The sequence below is a fragment of the Balearica regulorum genome, chromosome 4 (assembly GCF_011004875.1).
Source record: "Balearica regulorum gibbericeps isolate bBalReg1 chromosome 4, bBalReg1.pri, whole genome shotgun sequence".
Classification (NCBI taxonomy): domain Eukaryota; kingdom Metazoa; phylum Chordata; class Aves; order Gruiformes; family Gruidae; genus Balearica; species Balearica regulorum.
In genome coordinates, this window is record NC_046187.1 from 13,420,077 (window position 1) to 13,437,705 (window position 17,629).

The window sequence follows — 17,629 nt, forward strand, 5'->3', positions numbered from 1 at the left end:
GCCCAGGCAACTGCCGGCCGGGCGCGTCAGCCCGCCCCCTGCGCACACAGGGGCCGGGGTACGCCCTCCCCCGCTGCCCCGGCCCCCCACTTCCACGCGAGGCAGCGCCCCGTGTCCTCCCGCTTCACCGCGGCGTTGCGCGGGCGCCCGTCGGGAGGGACGCGCAGGGTGCAGCGGTGGCACCCCCTCCTCCCGCCGCCGGGCCCTCCCACGGGAGACGCCGGTCTCGTGAACGAGCGCCCACGCCAATTCCCGCTGCAAAGCTAGGACCCAAAGTGAAAAACCTCTGGATTGCGGCCAGGATTTTTACAGCAAAAACCGTCTCGGCTCAGCACTTGGCCAGGTACTGTTTAGCCCAAGTCACAACATCATAATGGTTAGGAGTATTTTGTTCATTTAAAGCTAATGGCGCATTTGTTTGCATATTGCTTATAAGATTGTATCAGGAAGCCAAGCTGTAGCGTACAATTAATACATGCGTTCAGCACAGTCAGATAAAGAAACAAAGCTTTTCAGTTCATCTTTAAAGAAAAACTAGGGAACGCAGCTGCAAAATCTAACCTGACGAAATTCTAATGTACACTGAAAAGGTATTTTACTTCTGCCATCGCGCCCCGCTTCACACCTGTGCCTCCCCGCTACGGCAGGCACACCTCTTTTCCTTTTTAGGTCCTCAGCAACCCATAAGCAAATGAAAAATTAGTCACCGCTTAGAGAATAAATCTTCTAGAACACAATTTAAAAGGGAAGGGAAATTTTATTCACTGAGCCTCTCAGAATCTGTTACAGGGACACAGTTATAACAGAACCACCTATGTTTTATGAGAAAAAAGGCCTGCCTTTTCCTATGTGATCTGCAAGCAGTTGATGGCTTTCACTTTGACATGTTCACTACCTGCTCACAAATCTATCCCCCCGTTTCACACCTGTGATAAAGAAAACACGCTTTCCCGTTCTGTGTTGCAAAGATATAAAGGACAACTTCAGAAATCATACTGGTCTTGGTCAGCTGACAAAAGCTGTAAGCTGATGGCTAGCTAATCTGTTACCTATTTCCTTATTACTAGCATATATAACTTAGTACTTTATCTACCCAAAGGATATAGTATTGTATATAATTTGGTATTATTAATACAATATCTCTTCCCTCCTCGTCTCCCTTTGTTTACTTAACAACTGCATCTCATCTTATACCAAAATCCGAAATCCTTTGGAATAGTGTTGTGTAAAACCCTACAAGGCTGGAGTCCTAACGTGAATGCTGCCTTTAGGCGCCACTCTTCACATTACCACCAGGATAACTGTGTCCTTTTTTGAAAGTTAGACTCCCCAAGTTGCACTTTGCTGCTCTTGCAAGGTTAGTGTAACCTCCCCGCGTCTGAACGATGATATGGATGGGTTTACTTCTCTGTTTACTAATTACTTTGAATTATAAATGTTATTATTCATTAATAATGCAGGAGACTGCTAGTAGCCTGCATCAGAATACAAATGGAGAATTAAAAATCTGAGTATGGCTCCATGAATCACAGTGAAACCTCCAGTTAGACCTCACTATTCCTGGTCTGTACCAATTCACTCTAAACTTCCCTATTCCTTCTGTTTCTGACTGTATCTTTGATATTTTTACTGACAAATCTTCTTTAAGCTACACTTTGAATATGTATTTGTAATTGTTCATATTAACCCATGTGATGACGACTCAATCCTCTTACGCCTTTGCCTCTTCATCACTGTTCCCCTCTCCAAGTTAACAAACTAAAAGCTCAAGGTGCTACTTTTCAGGGAGGATCAATGCAGCTTTTGGCATATGTGCAGTAAAATAGAGATTTAGAACTAAGAGGAACAAATAAACATTAAATTTGTCACGTGTAATGACTAAAATGCCTTTTAATTGACTGGCCGGTGTTTTATCCGTTGCAAAGCCAAAGTGAACATGTAAATGATGTGGTCAAGCATGAGGGCTACTGAAGATAAGAATAACAGAAATCTAACACGTACCTAATTTTAGCTTATTTTCAGAGCCAGTAAGAAAAAAAACCCCACAAACCCATCACATATTTCCAGAAACTAATAACAAACCTACACACTGTACAGGGAACATCTGTGGAGACTGCCACTTGAATGCATTAGATGTTATTTATTAAGGCTGACTCTCATGCAGATGCAGTTACTCAGCCATGATGAGTTGTGGTGATCATTTACCTAACGCTGACTTCTTAGACTAGCACATTAGCTTACAATGAGCTTAGTGCATGAACTGTTCCTCAAAAAAACCCATCAAAATAATCACTGAAAATGTCATGAACCTCTACTGCCTTGGGACCTACTTGCAGATAGGCCCTCTTGCTTCATGCTTTTCTAATATCTCTTCATAAGTTATTTCATATGCTCAAGGACTACATACAACTGGAATAAGATGTGCAGGAGTTTCTGGGGAGGGTTTAAACGTTTCAGACCAGTTTTACCTCCCAGCGGCAGACGTCCTGCATTTTTGGCAAACCGATCATCTTTAAAAATACTGCATAGAACATGTTGCTGAGTAACCTCAAATACTTCACTAGGCAAGTCATTCAATGGACTAGTTCCATCAAGGCGGCTTACCTGCAAGAGTTTCTAGGCTTGTCCTCACGCTTGGTAACTGCATGTCTTTTCTTGCCAAGATGATTGTCTCACATTTTCGATACCGTTTTCACACATCTGTGTGCAAGCAAGATTAGAGATAAGAAAGATTAAAATAAATATTTGACAAAATACAGGCCCATGGGTGAAGCAAGTAATGGTTTATTTTGCATGTGGGTTGCAGCTGTCCTTCATCTACAAGGGTACACAAAGAATAACTACCAGTAACAATAGGGAATAGTCGCTGCCATGGAAAGTTTTCTGACTGCGTAGAGATCCAACTGATATTGCTTGTTAAAGTCGGCTTTTATTTGCCCTGCTATCACGTGAGAAATGCGATTTAAAAAAGTAAACAGTAGGTCATTATCTTTCCTTCGACCAAAATCTCTCTGAAGGCAATACTGGAAGGCAACTACAGAACAGGCAAAGAGGAAGCTAGAATATTTTTGTTCTTAAGCTACTACTTTATATTTTTGACTGTCCTAATATAATTTATGAATTGACCGAACACGATGATACAGAAGCATCTTGCATGATTGAAGTACTAATGTCTGTGTAAAATCAAACACACTCACTGCTGGATCACTTGGTTCCGTAAAGAACCTGATGAGGCTTTAAGTCAAGTGTTTACACTTGCTTGTTATACACTGAAAAAGATGATCAAATTTGGAACTAAGGAGAAATTACACACCTGAAATTACTGAGTTTGGTATAATCCCCTTGATCTCTTGCCTTATTTACAGTAGATAAGCTCTATACCTTTTTACTAACAAGTTATAGAAAGCTGTGGGAAAAAATATCAAAATTATGTATGCTTTAATATTTTTAAATAAATAAATAAACTGGTTACAGAATTTAGTTTAAAATACAGATTTAAATAAAGAAACATTGTATGAACAAAAAAGAGTACAGGCTAATTAAAACGTGCATCTTTTAAACCCTCACATTTCAGAAGTGCTTTAAACCAATACCTTAAACATTTTCAAGCTTACCTCAACAAGTCTAATTATAACACAGACAAGTATGTTGCCATGTACTGTCAACACCAGATGCTCTACACATCAGTCCTGGAGACTGGAAGCAGAGAACTGACTGAGAAAACAACGATCGTGCCCTGTGCGTATTTATTGTTACGGTAAAGTTTAAGATTGTCATAAACCAAAATAGGAAGTGGAACAAATTCCCAAACCCATAGTAGAAGAAGTTGCTTTGGTTCTTAACAATTCATACAAAAAGGAATTTCTATTGAAGGACAGATAACAGAAAAAAATATTCATATTGATATGAAGCGATTTAATGAATAAAAAGACACAATGGAAAGTGACACTCTTGAAGCAGTAGGAAGGTTTTATTTTGGTGTACATCAACAAAAGTCTCATCAGCTACAAATTTCTCTCGATGTCTGCACAGACCCACACTTTACGGGTGCACCTGCTGGACTTCTAAGTTAATTCCACTAGCTCATGCTCCTAACGAACCATCTCAGAGCAATGCACGTGCGGGCAAAGACTAAGAAGGACCTGACCACCCTTCCATTTCTTCATGTTGTTACAACTCCTCCGCCTTCCCAACATCAAACTAACACCCCGCTGCTGCTGAAGCCAAGAATCTCCCAACGACAGGCTTTCAGCCTAGCTTTGTTTAAATACTGCAGCAGCAGTGCTCTGCCAAATCGTCAGATGGGAGGTGTAGCACAATCTTTTTTTTTTTTTTTTTTTTCCCCCCTGATGTGGATTATTTGCTCAAGAGTTGTTTCCCATACAGGCTGGGTGGGAGCTGTAGCTTACCCAAGTCCTGCAACGCAGACAAATGTCTTTCTTCCAGTTTCTTTTATCAGTTCCTAGGGATTGGATCTTTGATATTTTTTCAAGGTATTTACTGTTTTTTGGCTACCTCAGACTGACTTGTATGTAGGTAATGTGACAGAACCATCATGCCATCCTGTCACCAAGTAAGATTACTTTTTAATAAAGAAATAGTTTATTTTTGTCCAGTAGCGTTCCAATTAAGTCAGATTACTCACTTAAGAAGTTACACTGAAAAAAATTACCACCTGCTGCCTCTTAACATGCACCATCTCTCCTCATAGTTTTTCAAAGTAGGAATCAGATCTGCAAACAATTGAAGTTCACACATCAGTGGTTTCCCCACATGAAACTCTGCACCCCTACAAGCGTAAAAATCCACAGGGAGGGTGCTAAATGTGTCGGTCCACCTTCTGAAATCCTCTGTGGGTCACAGGCCACCAGACCTGCCGTGTGGCCTTTGGTTCTGTGCAAAAGGCCCTTCCAATTTCCTCACATTAAAAAATGTACCAGAATGCAGTCAAGCAAGTCTGTCAGCTCCCTTTCCACCCTCCAAATTTTGCATACAATTTAGAGGAATAGGAATTCCTTCCGCTGTCCTCAATGGAACTGTTCAGCCCATGTTTACTGAAATAATCGTTAATTATAATACAATGGAAGTACTGACCGGAACTAAACCAAACCCTTGGGCTGAACCTTCGTTCAGCAATGGCAAAGCAGGATCCATGGCAAACACCCCTCTTTAAAAGCATCTAGCCCAACTAAATTCAGAACATTTTTTCGGATTAGCGTTGCCTTCAGCTGCAGCGGAGGCGAGCAACGAGTCTGCAAGTACACACTTAAAACGAGCACAAGCGATCCCCGACTGTATTTTGCAAGGCACCGGCGCAAGCCAGCGCTTGGCTGCCGGCTCTCCGATCGCCCCTCGCCCAGGAATGGCGCTTGCAGAGGGAAGGCAGCTACACCCGCCAGCGGCTGCTCTGCCCGGGCCTCCCTCCGGCTCCCAGCGGGGCGGGCAGCCGCGCCGTGACAGCCCGGGGAAGGGGAGCGCCCGTCCGCCCCGGAGCAGCCGGTAACGGCCACCTGGACAGTGAAAAGCTCCTCCCAACCGGCACTTCCGTCCCGTCCGCCGCGATCACTTCCAGGTCGGGGAAGGCGGCTTCCGGCGGGAAGATGCGGGGGGCGGCTGGGCGTCGCTAGGTCGCCGCCACGGTGGGCGCGGAGCGGCCGCGCTCGGCGCTGCCGGGGCAGGTGCCCGTTCCCCTCACCGCGGTGTGAGGGGACGCACACTGGGAGGGGCGTACCGGCCGCAGCCCAACGGCTGCCCGGCCTCGTGGGGGCGCTGACCGTTAACGGCTCCTGAGGGCGGCGCGGGGCTGAGGGGGACCCGGTCTGGGGTGGCGGGTGGTGGGGCCGGGTGAGGGGAGCCGCCCCCCGGAGGATCGGGGCGGGGAGGCCGGTCACGCAGGGGGCTGCCGCCGCCGCGCCGCTCCTGCTAGCGCGGGGTTTTCTTCACGCAGAAGATGTTGGTGTACTTCTGGGGGTTCCTGTACAGCAACTACTTTCGGTTTTGGCTGAAGTGGATCTTGAGGCTGCTGACTCGGAAATGCGAACTGCAGCGTATCTTTGACGGCTCGAAGGCAGGGGCGCAGCGGACGCTGAGCATAGGTAATGAAGGATGCTTAACCTGCCCCTGGGGGGACTGGTTTACATCTTTAGCTACGTCGTGAAAAGCCATCGTTGGAAACCAGTACCTGGCCCGACAGCGGTGTGCAGCCCCTAGGTCATGTTTCCACCTGCCCCTCTTCCTGGCTATTCTATAAGAATTCTAAATCGGAATGCCAGATCTAGTTTCCTTGCCTGCTTGCAAAGGTAATTCCAGGTAGCTTCAAAAAGTGAATGAGAAATCATCTGGTTTTCATCATGCTTTGTGTATGTTTTTACCTTCCTGTTACTAAAAAAGCCACATAGAACAGACATGAATGCATTTTTGGGGGGAGGGAGAGTAATTAAATGCACAGTTCTGCTTGATGCAGAATTCTGGTCTAAAATAGTAATTTAAGAAACTACTTACAGTGCTTGCCATTTTAACCATAGCTTGAGGAAGCGACTTTCCTTATTCATCTGTAATAAACACAAAAACATGTCTGAGAATGGAAAAATATCAAGAAACATATTTTTGTCTTGACACTTTTTCAAATCTGTTTTTGTATATGTAATCGATCGATGTTTTAAAAAATACAAGTATTTTCAGCATTGTACTCGAGGGTTATACAGAAAATTGTCAGTTAAGACTTTGTTACCTGATACCTGTTGATTTTGCGTAATTTTTGATTAATTACGTTTATAAAAGGGATGCAAAATTCCATAATACCTACATGTCACAAGAACACCTATTGTCAATTACTTAAAACAATTCAGTTCTATTTAGCTGTGACATTTACTCTTTTTCTGTTGCAGAACATTCACTGGAATCATCAAAGAATAAGGTAAAAGATACTAGAGATTAAACTGCAATAAAACCTTCTTTCAGAGACAGATCCCAGAGAAGAACATGTGCGCTTACTTTTTGAGGGTGGAGGAAAGCAGAGGAATAAAAGGCAGAGAGGAGAGAACAGCATTTTGGGTTCTTTATGCTAGGGTTAGCCAGGTTTTCTAAAAAATAGCCCCATGTCCCTTCAAATCTTTGTTTCCATTAGCAGCAAGTCAGAGAAGTCATTACACAGAGCTGCTGTTCTTGGAGAGGCTCAGTTCTCTCTGTCACAAGACTCTCTTCTGCTGTTTCTGTAGAAACTGTAAGTGTGATATAGATAAATGATACAGATAAAGCAATTAAATGCAGTGTATAAAATAGGGTCTGGAATTGTTGAAAAAATGTAATGCAACTTTGGAGGTAGACATTTAACTGACAAGCTCGTTCCAGTTAGTCTGTAGCAGTTAGACATAAGCTAACAATTTAAACCCTCAAATGTGTACATCTTGAACAAAACTTTTCCTCTTCAGACAGTGAGGTGACTGCATTCTCCCTTTTTCTAGCTGATCGCTGCAATATGATGTTGAGAGAGAATTAGTAACTGCCACAAGCATCTTTGTTGCAGTAGAGCACAGTATGAGTGGGTCTTCTAGCATTTCTTAAACGATTCTATCAAATATATTAATGTCCAGTTTTAAAAGAGTTAACCTTTTCCTTTACTGAAATGAAGCTGCTTTGCTGTTAGCATGAATTGTATTAAAGAACGCATTGCATTAAAGAACGCATTGTGACCATAAGTTTAGAAGACAAAGTTAAATTGTCGTGCAGTGATTTTAGGTGGGCAGCGTATAGTTACCATTACTGGTATTTGCCCTTTACTCTATAAGAAAGACTGCAGAATAGCAGTGTCTTACATTAAATTCATTTCACCCCAGCATTGAAACCTCAACTTTGTTAGTTCACTGTCTCTTAATTCTGAAGCATTCTTTCCTTATTGAAGTTTTATTACTTTTGCTTCTCCATAGCTGCGTTTGTTTCAATTGGATCTTTGAGGTCCCTTCCAACCCAAACGATTCTATGATTCTGTGATTAGGTATAACACCTTTCAGTTCAGCATTTGAAAGCAAACAAGAACCTAGACTAAGCAACTCTCCAGTTTTTTATTTATTCTTTATGGGACTCCTGTGTAAACGTTGTTTACAGTCTGTTGAAGTTACAAATTATGCATTTATGTAATTATTGTAGATACTTTATATGCAATTTGAGCCCATTTATTATAAACATTTGCAATAAATTGACTGTTCTCCTTTTATAGTAAAGAATACAGACATGACAGGTATACAGAAGCTGAGAAATAAGAATAAAGTAGATGATAAGATGTCTGCATTCCTCATGAAGATTTTTACTGTGTTAACTTCTAGGTTTTAAGAAATGCTGTAGACGTTGAGGAAACTGAAGTGGAGAAGTGCGTCAGAGATGTAATGAAAGAAAAGAAAATTGAACAGAAGGATACAGGGTATGTTTGGAGCCCACACATAAGTTCTTCATGGCAGATAATTCTAACTTCTTGGCGTGTTCTTCCGGTTGCTTAATCTGATTCAATATTTAGGCCATTGACCCATCTTTAGAATGAAATTAGAGAATGAGGTATGGTTATGTCCTCTTCAGTTCTAGAAAATAAGTTGCAAAGTTTTAATTGACATGCATTTGGGATAATTGCATCTCTATCTTGCAAGTCCCTTCTGTTACTCCGTATTTCTAAGTAATATGATTATCGCATAGGTTGATTACATGAACTATGCAATTGCTTAGATATATTTAAGAGAGTATAGTAGTGCCTGATTAATGTTTGCATTCATCTGTGTCAGTAATTATGAGCAACTGAGAGGAAAATTGTGAATAGTCAAAATTTTATAGTTCAATGAAATGCTTCTTTGAAGCTATAAGTATTTCTGACAAAGTTTCACTCTAAGACTTGCAGAAAGTTTGGGGGTAGGTGAAGGTACAGAGGTCAGGATGATACATGGAGTTTTCTTGTGTCATCACAGATTTTAGCCAAGTTTGGGTTTTTTCCTTCCATAATTTAAGTGAATAGAGCCTGTCTGTGCAGCATTGGAATTGGCTAGAGGTTTTTTTAAGTAGAAATAAGATCCAGATAGCAGTATACTTAACCAGTATGCTGTGGTTTGAAAGATAAACATAAAGCACTTCCTACTTCTATTGTTTGCATTGCATTGACATAAGAAAGGTCTTATCTGGTAGTTCAAGCAAGAATTTATGGCTAACTGTGCCTCTTTTAATAGCTTCTGAGTGGTGTTTTGTTATTATTTCAGGTTTAAGACCAATCTGCATGTATCATTACTGCAGATATCAGGTTATAAAAAACTTTATTCAAATGTGGAAAATCTGAGGAAGGTCCCGTATGATTCAGATAACGAAGAACATGAGGAACGGTTAATTGAGGTGAAAATAATCTTTTAAATACAAAAGCTGTTTGTTTGTTTTTTCCCCTCCAAGTTCAACAGCTTGAATAAACTGAATTTACTGGTAGTGTTCTTACCAGCTAGCCTATTTAAACCTCTTTTCTACTTGTGAGCTGCTTAACACATTAAAATACAACATCAAAGCAAAACATTAGTAAACTAGTTACTTGCACTGGGATTATTTTGTGTGAAATCAGACATAACAACAACACATTAGTATCAAAATAATTTTGCAATGGGTCATAACTAAAAAGATATTTAACCTTATGCACGTATCTAACTTTGTAAACCAATAATTAGTAAATAAAGAAGACACTATGTGTTTTCTTATTACTGCAACCTGGTCAGTGTCAAAGAGGATAGTTTAATGCTGGAAGATTAAAAACTTATCAGTAATGTATTTTAGGTAACGGTAAATAATAGGAAGCAAATAATATAACACTGCTTGAGGCTTTTTTAAATAGCTTCTGCTGTGCAAATATATTAGCATGTCATTTTCTCAGCATTTCATAATTGTCTCAACTTGCTATGCAAATCCCAACATTGATGCGTTAAGCATTCATTGAGAATTTGTATTTCAGTTTGTAGCTGTCCTATCAGAAAGTGACGCATAAATTATTTTCTGAAGTGAAATAAGTCTTTGTTTCTTTAACATTGATACACTGGCTTTGTCCGTGAAGGGAAATTATCGCATTTAATGGTAAATGTAATCATTTTCGTAATTGCTGAAATAAGCCATTGTAGCATGACTCCAGATTGCCACTAACAGAAAAGAACAGCACGCAGATTGTATCCTGTGCCTTGGGGAATGTTTCTAATGTGCAGCAGCAAGCGTTCTGAATGATGTGACGTGGAATACTTTAGCAGCTGTGCATAACATGGAAGCATATTTGTGCAGCTTTGGAATTTGCTGATGCCTCATGAGAATCTGAAGGCCAGAATCACCAAGCAGTGGTGTGACATTGGCTTCCAAGGTGATGATCCCAAAACAGACTTCAGAGGAATGGGCCTGCTGGGGTTAGTGAATCTGGTGTAAGTGAAAAAGATGTATTTCATTTCTGTTGTAACTTACTTTCAATATCTACGTATTTTCTCTAGTTAGTGCTATTTCTAATAAAGACCAAATAGAAGCAAATAGAAATGGCGGATTCTGTACAGTGAAAACAGTATTTTCTAAATAAGTCAACATTTCTAGTGGCTGCACATCTGTAAATGTGTGGTTGGGTAGAGCCCAACAAGTGAGAGGAGGAACAGAAAGTTACCCAAGACACCTTACTTTTTTGTTGTCGTATGATAGATTTGCTAGGTTATAACTTAGAAAGTAACTTGTCAAAAGCTTTTAAAATTCCTGAATTAATTACTGTAATGAAAAATAAGCAAGTTTGCATAACTTTGCTAAGCTAATTTGTGGACTTGGGTGAACATCATATTTGATGTTCAGATCACAATGATTTTTCTTTTTTTTATTACTGTATTAGTTCATGCTGAATATAATTTAATTTGCTACCTTTTCCTTGGTTTTCATTTTGTGCCATTTTTTAGTACAGAGTAGTATTCAGTGTTAGTTTAAAGGTGAACACATTTTGATGTTGATCACTTTTTTTTTTTTAATGTAAACTTAAAAAGCTAATGAAAGATCCTGTTTTACATGGACAGGTATTTTAGTAAGCATTACACCGATGAAGCTCGCCAGATCCTTTCTCGTTCAAACCACCCAAAGCTGGGGTAAGTCACTATATGACCTTTTTCTGGCTCGTTCTGTGTAAGAGCTCATGTGAAGACTGCCAACTATGTGTCCTGAAAATAGAGAGGAAAATATTTGTGGGGTTTTTTTCCGTTAACGGATAAAAAAAGAGCCAAAGTAGAAGGGTGTGAGAAACTGAACACAGAAATCAATTTCAGGCTGGGAACCATGTGCAGCTTTTCTCCCCCCCCCACCCCCCCCACCCCGAATAGACTTGTTGGGACAAAAAAGTTGCAAAATATTGGCTTTGGTTAACACAGTGAACACCTTTAACATCACAGTTAGCTTTATTTGTAATAGGTTTAGATTAGATTTAGAAATGAATATGTATTTTTTTACCTTCTTACTGATCCTGTGTTGGGATGGTATAGATTATCTCTTCAGATCCCTTTTTTTTTTGGCTAGGTTTCTGTTCTGTAATAAGCATATACAAATAGATATTTTGTCGTTGTTAACTTTAACTTCATTTTTGAAAACTCTGCATATTAAAATATTTAGCTCATTTGACAGGGAAATATGCTCTAAAACCAGTCAGATGAAGAGGAAAGCTGGTAAACCTGTGTATATCATCTGATCCATCTAGTCCCCAGTTAACTTAATCACCTACCAAGAACAGGAGGCTTTCATGACTTCTATTGTAAATAATAGTACCTTGTGCAACTAGAGCATGAATAGGATATCCGAGACATTTAGATCAATTAAGTACTCTCATATCATTGAGATGAATTAATCCTTTTTTTTTTTCCTTCCCCCAGAAACACTTAACAGTCCGTTAAGAATTTCTATTGTGGTACTTTCTATACCATGCAACAGAAAAACAGATTTTTTTTCTTTTTTTTTCAGCTTGAGGAACAGGTTGAGATGGCCATTCCGTTTGTATCATAACAATGTTTTTGATATCCAATTTTTAATATTCCAGCAGATTTAATGACTTCAAATGCAGAAATTGAGGTCCATGTTAATTAGCCTTAGCATCGCATTATTGCCTCATGGAGGCATTTGCCATACTATCGTATAGGAAACTAGCATTTTTAAATCACTTTTACACGGTTGGATGCACCAGGGAATGGGAAGAGTGGCCTGTAGGCTGGAGTCAGCTTGTCAACAGGTGTCATAGCAAAAAGTGACTGCTTCAGGGAAGCTTTTAAGTCCTTCGATCCATAAGGTAAAACATGACCTATGATTGGTGTTGCAGATACTCTTATGCAATAGTTGGAATCAATCTGACAGAAATGGCATACAGTTTACTTAAGAATGGTGCTTTAAAGTCTCATCTGTACAATGTGGTCTCTGGATTGCCGCAGATGGAGCACTTCCATCAGTTTTACTGTAAGTATCTGTAGCTTCTTCAGTACAGACTACTGGGGGGGGGGGAGGGGGAGGCCTACAACATAGAGTTTAGGTTTTTTGGAGTGTGTTTCCACTCTCTTCTCATGAGCCAGAGCAAGCTGTTTATCTTCTGCATCAGATGTTGGAAACGCACCTGAGGCTTAAACATTGTGCTACAGAAAAGTACATTTAAGGGATAAATTTGGGTGGTTTTCTATATATTAGACACTGCAGTCTGAAAACTTGGTATTTGCAGATTATTTTTTACTCATTATTACAGTGTCCAAAAGCTTGCTGTTGACCAGGATGGGTCCTGTTTCAAGGGATTGAATAGGGTCTAAAGATCAATCTAGGTCTAGCTAGATCAAGTCTGAAAATTGTGTAGGTCATTTTTGCAGATCTATATTTTATTTTCTTCCCAGGTTATCTAGTTTATGAGTTTGACAAGTTCTGGTTCGAAGAAGAACCAGAAAGCATTATGCACTTCAACCAGTACAGAGAGAAATTCCATGAAAAAATTAAGGGACTTCTACTGGATTGTGATGTGATACTAACCTTACAAGAGACAAAGAAACCTTAACTCCTCTGCAGTCTATGAGGTTCTGCGTCAAAAATGGAATTATGCATTTGGATGGAAGTTTTGCATGTTTCACCAAAAACTGTTTAACAATAGAACTTTTTTTTTTTTTTTACATTTTAAAAAAAAAAAATCAAAATTCAGTTAAGAAAGCTTGGACAATCAACCTCTGTTTACAGGTCTTTATATGCTATTCTCCAAAGGACTGCTTTTTTTAAGAAAAAAAACAAAAAAACAAAACCCGACCAACAAACCAACACAAAAACCACCCACAAATCTCAAGAGCCTCTGGATCACTCACTTTCACCATTTCTTTCCTACTTCTTGGTACACGAACATGAAGCAGGTATTTATGCCGCATCATGTTTTCCGTGAATAGGTTTGACTGTTAACTGTCTTTTAAAAAGTTCTTTTAGTTGAAATTACTGGTTTCAGACTTTTTGTGTTCTTGTTCTGTACATTTAGTCGATCGTTCACTCATCAATGTTAAATTTCTGTCTAACGGAGAGGTCCACGAAGGGGGTGTATTAGTCACTTATGATTTTGGAGAAGAGGCTTAATCCGTCAACATACTGACGTACTTACTAGAAATTACTTCTGGCTAAGGAAGTTGGGGGTATTTTTTATCTATGGATTTGTACCAGCAAATTCCTATGCTTGGAAAAAAGCTTAGTTTGCAAACAAAGAACCACCACTACAAATCATTATTGTGAGGATCAGGTCCTCAGACTAAAGCTAGTCCTTCTAAAAATATTTCTTCTGTAAAAATTTTCAGTCCTTTCTAATCTGACTTCAGCTGCTCAGGCTGCTTGACTTTGTATCTGTTGTCAGCCCTTTCTTTTAGCAGCTAATGGGGTGTTCTCAGTGGGATGTACAAGAGAGTTAGTTTAGCCCTTTTATAAAGTTCACTCATTAAAAAACCTTTATTGCAGCTGCAGTCTCTATTTGTGAATTTGAACAAATTCACACCTGAGTACAAGTCTCTAACAAAGATGTATTTTCCATGGAAGGGATGCAACTGCAGTGTGTTCCTTAATCTTAGTATCCTCAGACAATCTAGTCAATAGGACTTCATATCTATATTGTGACTAATTATTGCTTAAAGCAACTTTAAACAGATTTGGTATAACCATCACTTAATTTTCTAAAACCTACTATTAAATAAGTGCCTTCTGCTTTATTCAATCAGTGTTTTATTTTGATTCAGTAACCAGATCATAGCCTTAGAAGCTTGAGTTATTTGGGAAAGACTCTTTCGGTATATACCTAAATAGCACACAGTGGCACAAAATTTGTATGCCAATAGAAGCTTTCATGCCTTTTTTTTTTTTTTTTTTAAATCATCTCAGGTAAATTAGTTAACTTCTAGTCAATGACTAATCATGAAGAAATTCCTGAAGAATACAAGTATTGAACACAAGAAGAAAAAAAAAGACAACTCCCTTTTTGTAATGAGTGAAGTTACACTACATAAGTATTAAATTGTAATATGTAATACTATGTCTCCTTGGAGATAATCAAAACCCAACTGGCCATGGTCCTAAGCAGCCTGCTTTAGGTGGCCCTGCTTTGGGCAGGGGGTTGGACTAGGTGATCTCCCGAGGTGCCTTCCCACCTCGGTAATTCTAAGTCTGTATTGTGTAACTAGTGACTTCTTGCACTGCATCCACCCAGTTGCTTAAATGTTGGTGATCTCTTATTTGTGGGAAAGCTCCTGATCAGGGTAGACAGTATAGACGTAGGAGATAACACAGTTCTGGTTTTGTTTTTATGATACCTTAGGTATAGATGAGAGTTAAACAATTCTTAACATGTGCAGGGCGGAGAAGGGTTCAGCTCATCTGTGTTGGGTTGATGCTACTCTACTAAAAAAAAAAAAGTAATGCGAAGATGCTCATAGGGAGAGTGTTTACAGTTATGCTGTGGCTTGTAAGCTGAACAGCTAAACTGACCAGGTTAGATACGCAGCTGACCACAGGAAGGCTGCTCTTTGCTGCTCCCGGGTACTTGGGTCTTGTAGTTCTCACCACTGAAAAAGCAGAGATCCTGTGGAGAGTGTTCTGGGACTCAGGTCCTGCGGTGGAGCTCTGTTTCTTTGACCCCTGTAGATACTGGACATTCCTAAAATCTGGGGAAGTGGAAGGTGGACTCTCTCCCAGTGGCTGAGAGGTTAGTTGTCTGTTACTTTCCCTGCCCCAGCTTCCGTCATGTTTGTCTTCATTAATAATTTTTGCTGTTGTTTGTAGATCTCCTTTGCAAGCAACGTGAGACAGACTTCTTGAATTTCAGAAGTGACCCCGATATGTTTAGGAGCAGCAGGGAAGAAGATTCAATTCTTTATTTCATCTAGCATTTACATGCTAGCAAGTAACAAAATTGCTTGAGCCATCTCTCTAAAGCAGCCCCTGTGCTAGAGTCTGCAACTTTTTTTTTTTATTGTTATTGCAAAAATAATCTACACCCTCTTCTTTCCAGCCTTGCAACTTTCACTTGGCTGGCTCTGTGTTTGCTAGAGACTGAGATTGAACTACTGTTGGGGCTTTTAAAGCCCAACCATCAAGCTTCAGATTTCCTGTCACACACCTGAGACATTTTAGTGTAGAATGTAGATTGAGACTGATGTGAGATGCATCTTCATTACCTTTTTTTTTTTTTAAAGTCAAAGTGTGAGCTGGGCATAAACTGTGGCAGTATAGAAGGGAAAGAGTAAACCAACCCATCATCAGACGAGTGAGGTATACGGGAATGTGTAAGTTTGCATGTAGTAATTAAGGTGACTGTTTATGTTAGGCTCCAATACACCTTCCCAGTAAACGGTTAGAATGTGCATGTAGTTTTGTACGATCAAGTAGCCCAGTCCTTCTGCCTCAGAGTCACTCACTGTATGTAGACTAGTACTGGGTGTCCTTGTTTTGCACCAGTGGTAAGCTAATTGTGTTATGGTGGTAGCTAGAAAATACATGGGAAAAAGGTAAAACTGTATTTAGGGAAGAACAATGTTTCGCTAGTCAGTGGTATTTTATACTAACTGTTGTAGGGTGACAATCCTAAGGTTATTGAAGATTCAAAATGGAGGCAGGGCACCTTTCTGCAAGCTGATATAATCAGTTTGTTTAACATCGGAATTTGTTGCTCATGGTTTAATCTAAGAGCTCTTAAACCTTGGTAAGTTCTCTCATTATTTATTAACTGTCATGTCTTAAAATATGTATTATCTTATTAGAATTTGCAAGTACTGTTAGTTTTCTAACTTGCTGCCTCTTTAAAGCATTCACTATGTGAAAGCTTATATGCAATAGTAATTTTAGAAAAAAACCCTGAAACTGAAGACAACAAGGTGGTTCTCTAGATTTGTTGTTGTTCCTGTAGCAACCGTTTAACAAACTACCTCCACTTCTGTTGTTTAGTGTTTGCTTGAAACATGGTGCCACTCCATGAACAAATTAATCTGAAGTAGCTTACCACAAGCAAAAGTAAAATCTAGTCTTTCAATAAGTAAAGACATTGCTTCATAAGTAACCAACTGGATTGGAAAGTGATTTGAAGACAGTGCTACTTAGGAAGAAAGAAACTGATAGTGTTTTTAAACTGGTTGTGCTTCTGTCATTTGATACAGCCGTGTAAAGAATAGGGCATTTTGTCCTAAAGGACAAGGGGAAAAGGGGCCAATTTAAGCACCTCAGATGATAAATAGTTTTGGATTTTCAGTCTCTGAAAAATGAAAGAAATGGAAACAAAAAAAAAAAAAATGAAGCACAGACACAAAGCCCCGAGCATTCATTTTCCATCCTAGTTTAAATAACAAACATGTCACCAAAAAAATAATATTGGTTAGTCTTGCTTCAAGAATTGTCACGATGAAAATGTTTGTATTTAGTTAGGTGGGAGTTCAGCACTCAGTATTCTTGAAAATACTGCTTGTGAATGCGTGGTAAAGATGTAACCTGTTGTTTGTTTCTGTCAAACTTGTCTTGTGTTGCTGTAGTACCATGGTGATCAATCTTTGGACTAATGTTTCTTGTGCCAGTCTATACAGTGTCTTTCTCTAGGTAAGAAAAAAAACAACCTGACCCAACAAAACCAGCCCAAGACAGCTTGTGGGCAGTTTCTTCTTACCACACTGTGCTTAGATAGCTGCATACTAATAGAAATTTCTGTTTACCACAATATAAAAGCAATAATGTAAACTGTGATGTCTGTGTAATAGAAAGAGGTGTTTACAATGGTAGCTAATAAAGAACGAGTTATTCCAAAATGTTGTCAACATTAGTGTGTTATGGCCTGCTAGAAAAAGTAACAGTTTCCAGGTAGCCATGCTCTCAGTTTATGCACATGCACCATGATATCAGAGAAAGCTTTATCCTATCTGCTTTTTTGTTTTGGTGGTCATGTCCGCCCCCCCCAGCTCCAAAAACTTTAGTTTAGAGGTCTCTGTGGTTCTTGTATGGGGCTTGTGTTGTGCCTCGGAAAGGCATTATTAGGAAATAACGCTGTAGCACAGATTTGCTGTGGTATAGAAGCGGAATTGGAAAACACAACGGCTGACAAAAAGGCTAGCTGGCTCACACACGTTTTCTAGTTTTTAAATCATCATCC

The 17,629-nt window shown here is 39.7% G+C and overlaps 1 protein-coding gene across 7 annotated transcripts; it reads left to right on the forward strand.

The window, feature by feature from the left end:
- Window positions 1-5,571: 5,571 nt before the first annotated feature.
- On the forward strand, window positions 5,572-17,288 carry ELMOD2 (ELMO domain containing 2). 7 transcript variants are annotated; one of them, XR_012835214.1, is made up of 10 exons: window positions 5,583-5,678; window positions 5,948-6,095; window positions 6,888-6,916; window positions 8,322-8,416; window positions 9,234-9,363; window positions 10,282-10,415; window positions 11,040-11,108; window positions 12,323-12,456; window positions 12,879-13,379; window positions 15,280-17,288. XR_012835214.1 is itself a non-coding variant. In XM_075751199.1 (9 exons), the coding sequence occupies exons 2-9, from the start codon at window positions 5,951-5,953 to the stop codon at window positions 13,034-13,036; spliced, it is 894 nt and encodes a 297-aa protein (XP_075607314.1). In that variant the 5' UTR covers window positions 5,572-5,639; window positions 5,948-5,950; the 3' UTR covers window positions 13,037-17,288. The 7 variants fall into 7 exon arrangements, 6 of the variants coding, with proteins under 6 accessions (XP_075607314.1, XP_075607315.1, XP_075607312.1 ...); XM_075751199.1 differs by having other exon boundaries at window positions 5,572-5,639; window positions 12,879-17,288; XM_075751200.1 differs by having other exon boundaries at window positions 5,583-5,701; window positions 12,879-17,288.
- Window positions 17,289-17,629: the final 341 nt, after the last annotated feature.

Excerpts from the sequence above, each read along its gene's own strand:
- ELMOD2 (XM_075751199.1), top strand. The coding sequence starts at position 5,951 with ATGTTGGTGTACTTCTGGGGGTTCCTGTACAGCAACTACTTTCGGTTT. Across the intron at positions 10,416-11,039 it reads CTGGGGTTAGTGAATCTGGT|GTATTTTAGTAAGCATTACA; the intron begins GTAAGTGAAAAA and ends TTACATGGACAG. Across the intron at positions 12,457-12,878 it reads GCACTTCCATCAGTTTTACT|GTTATCTAGTTTATGAGTTT; the intron begins GTAAGTATCTGT and ends TTTTCTTCCCAG.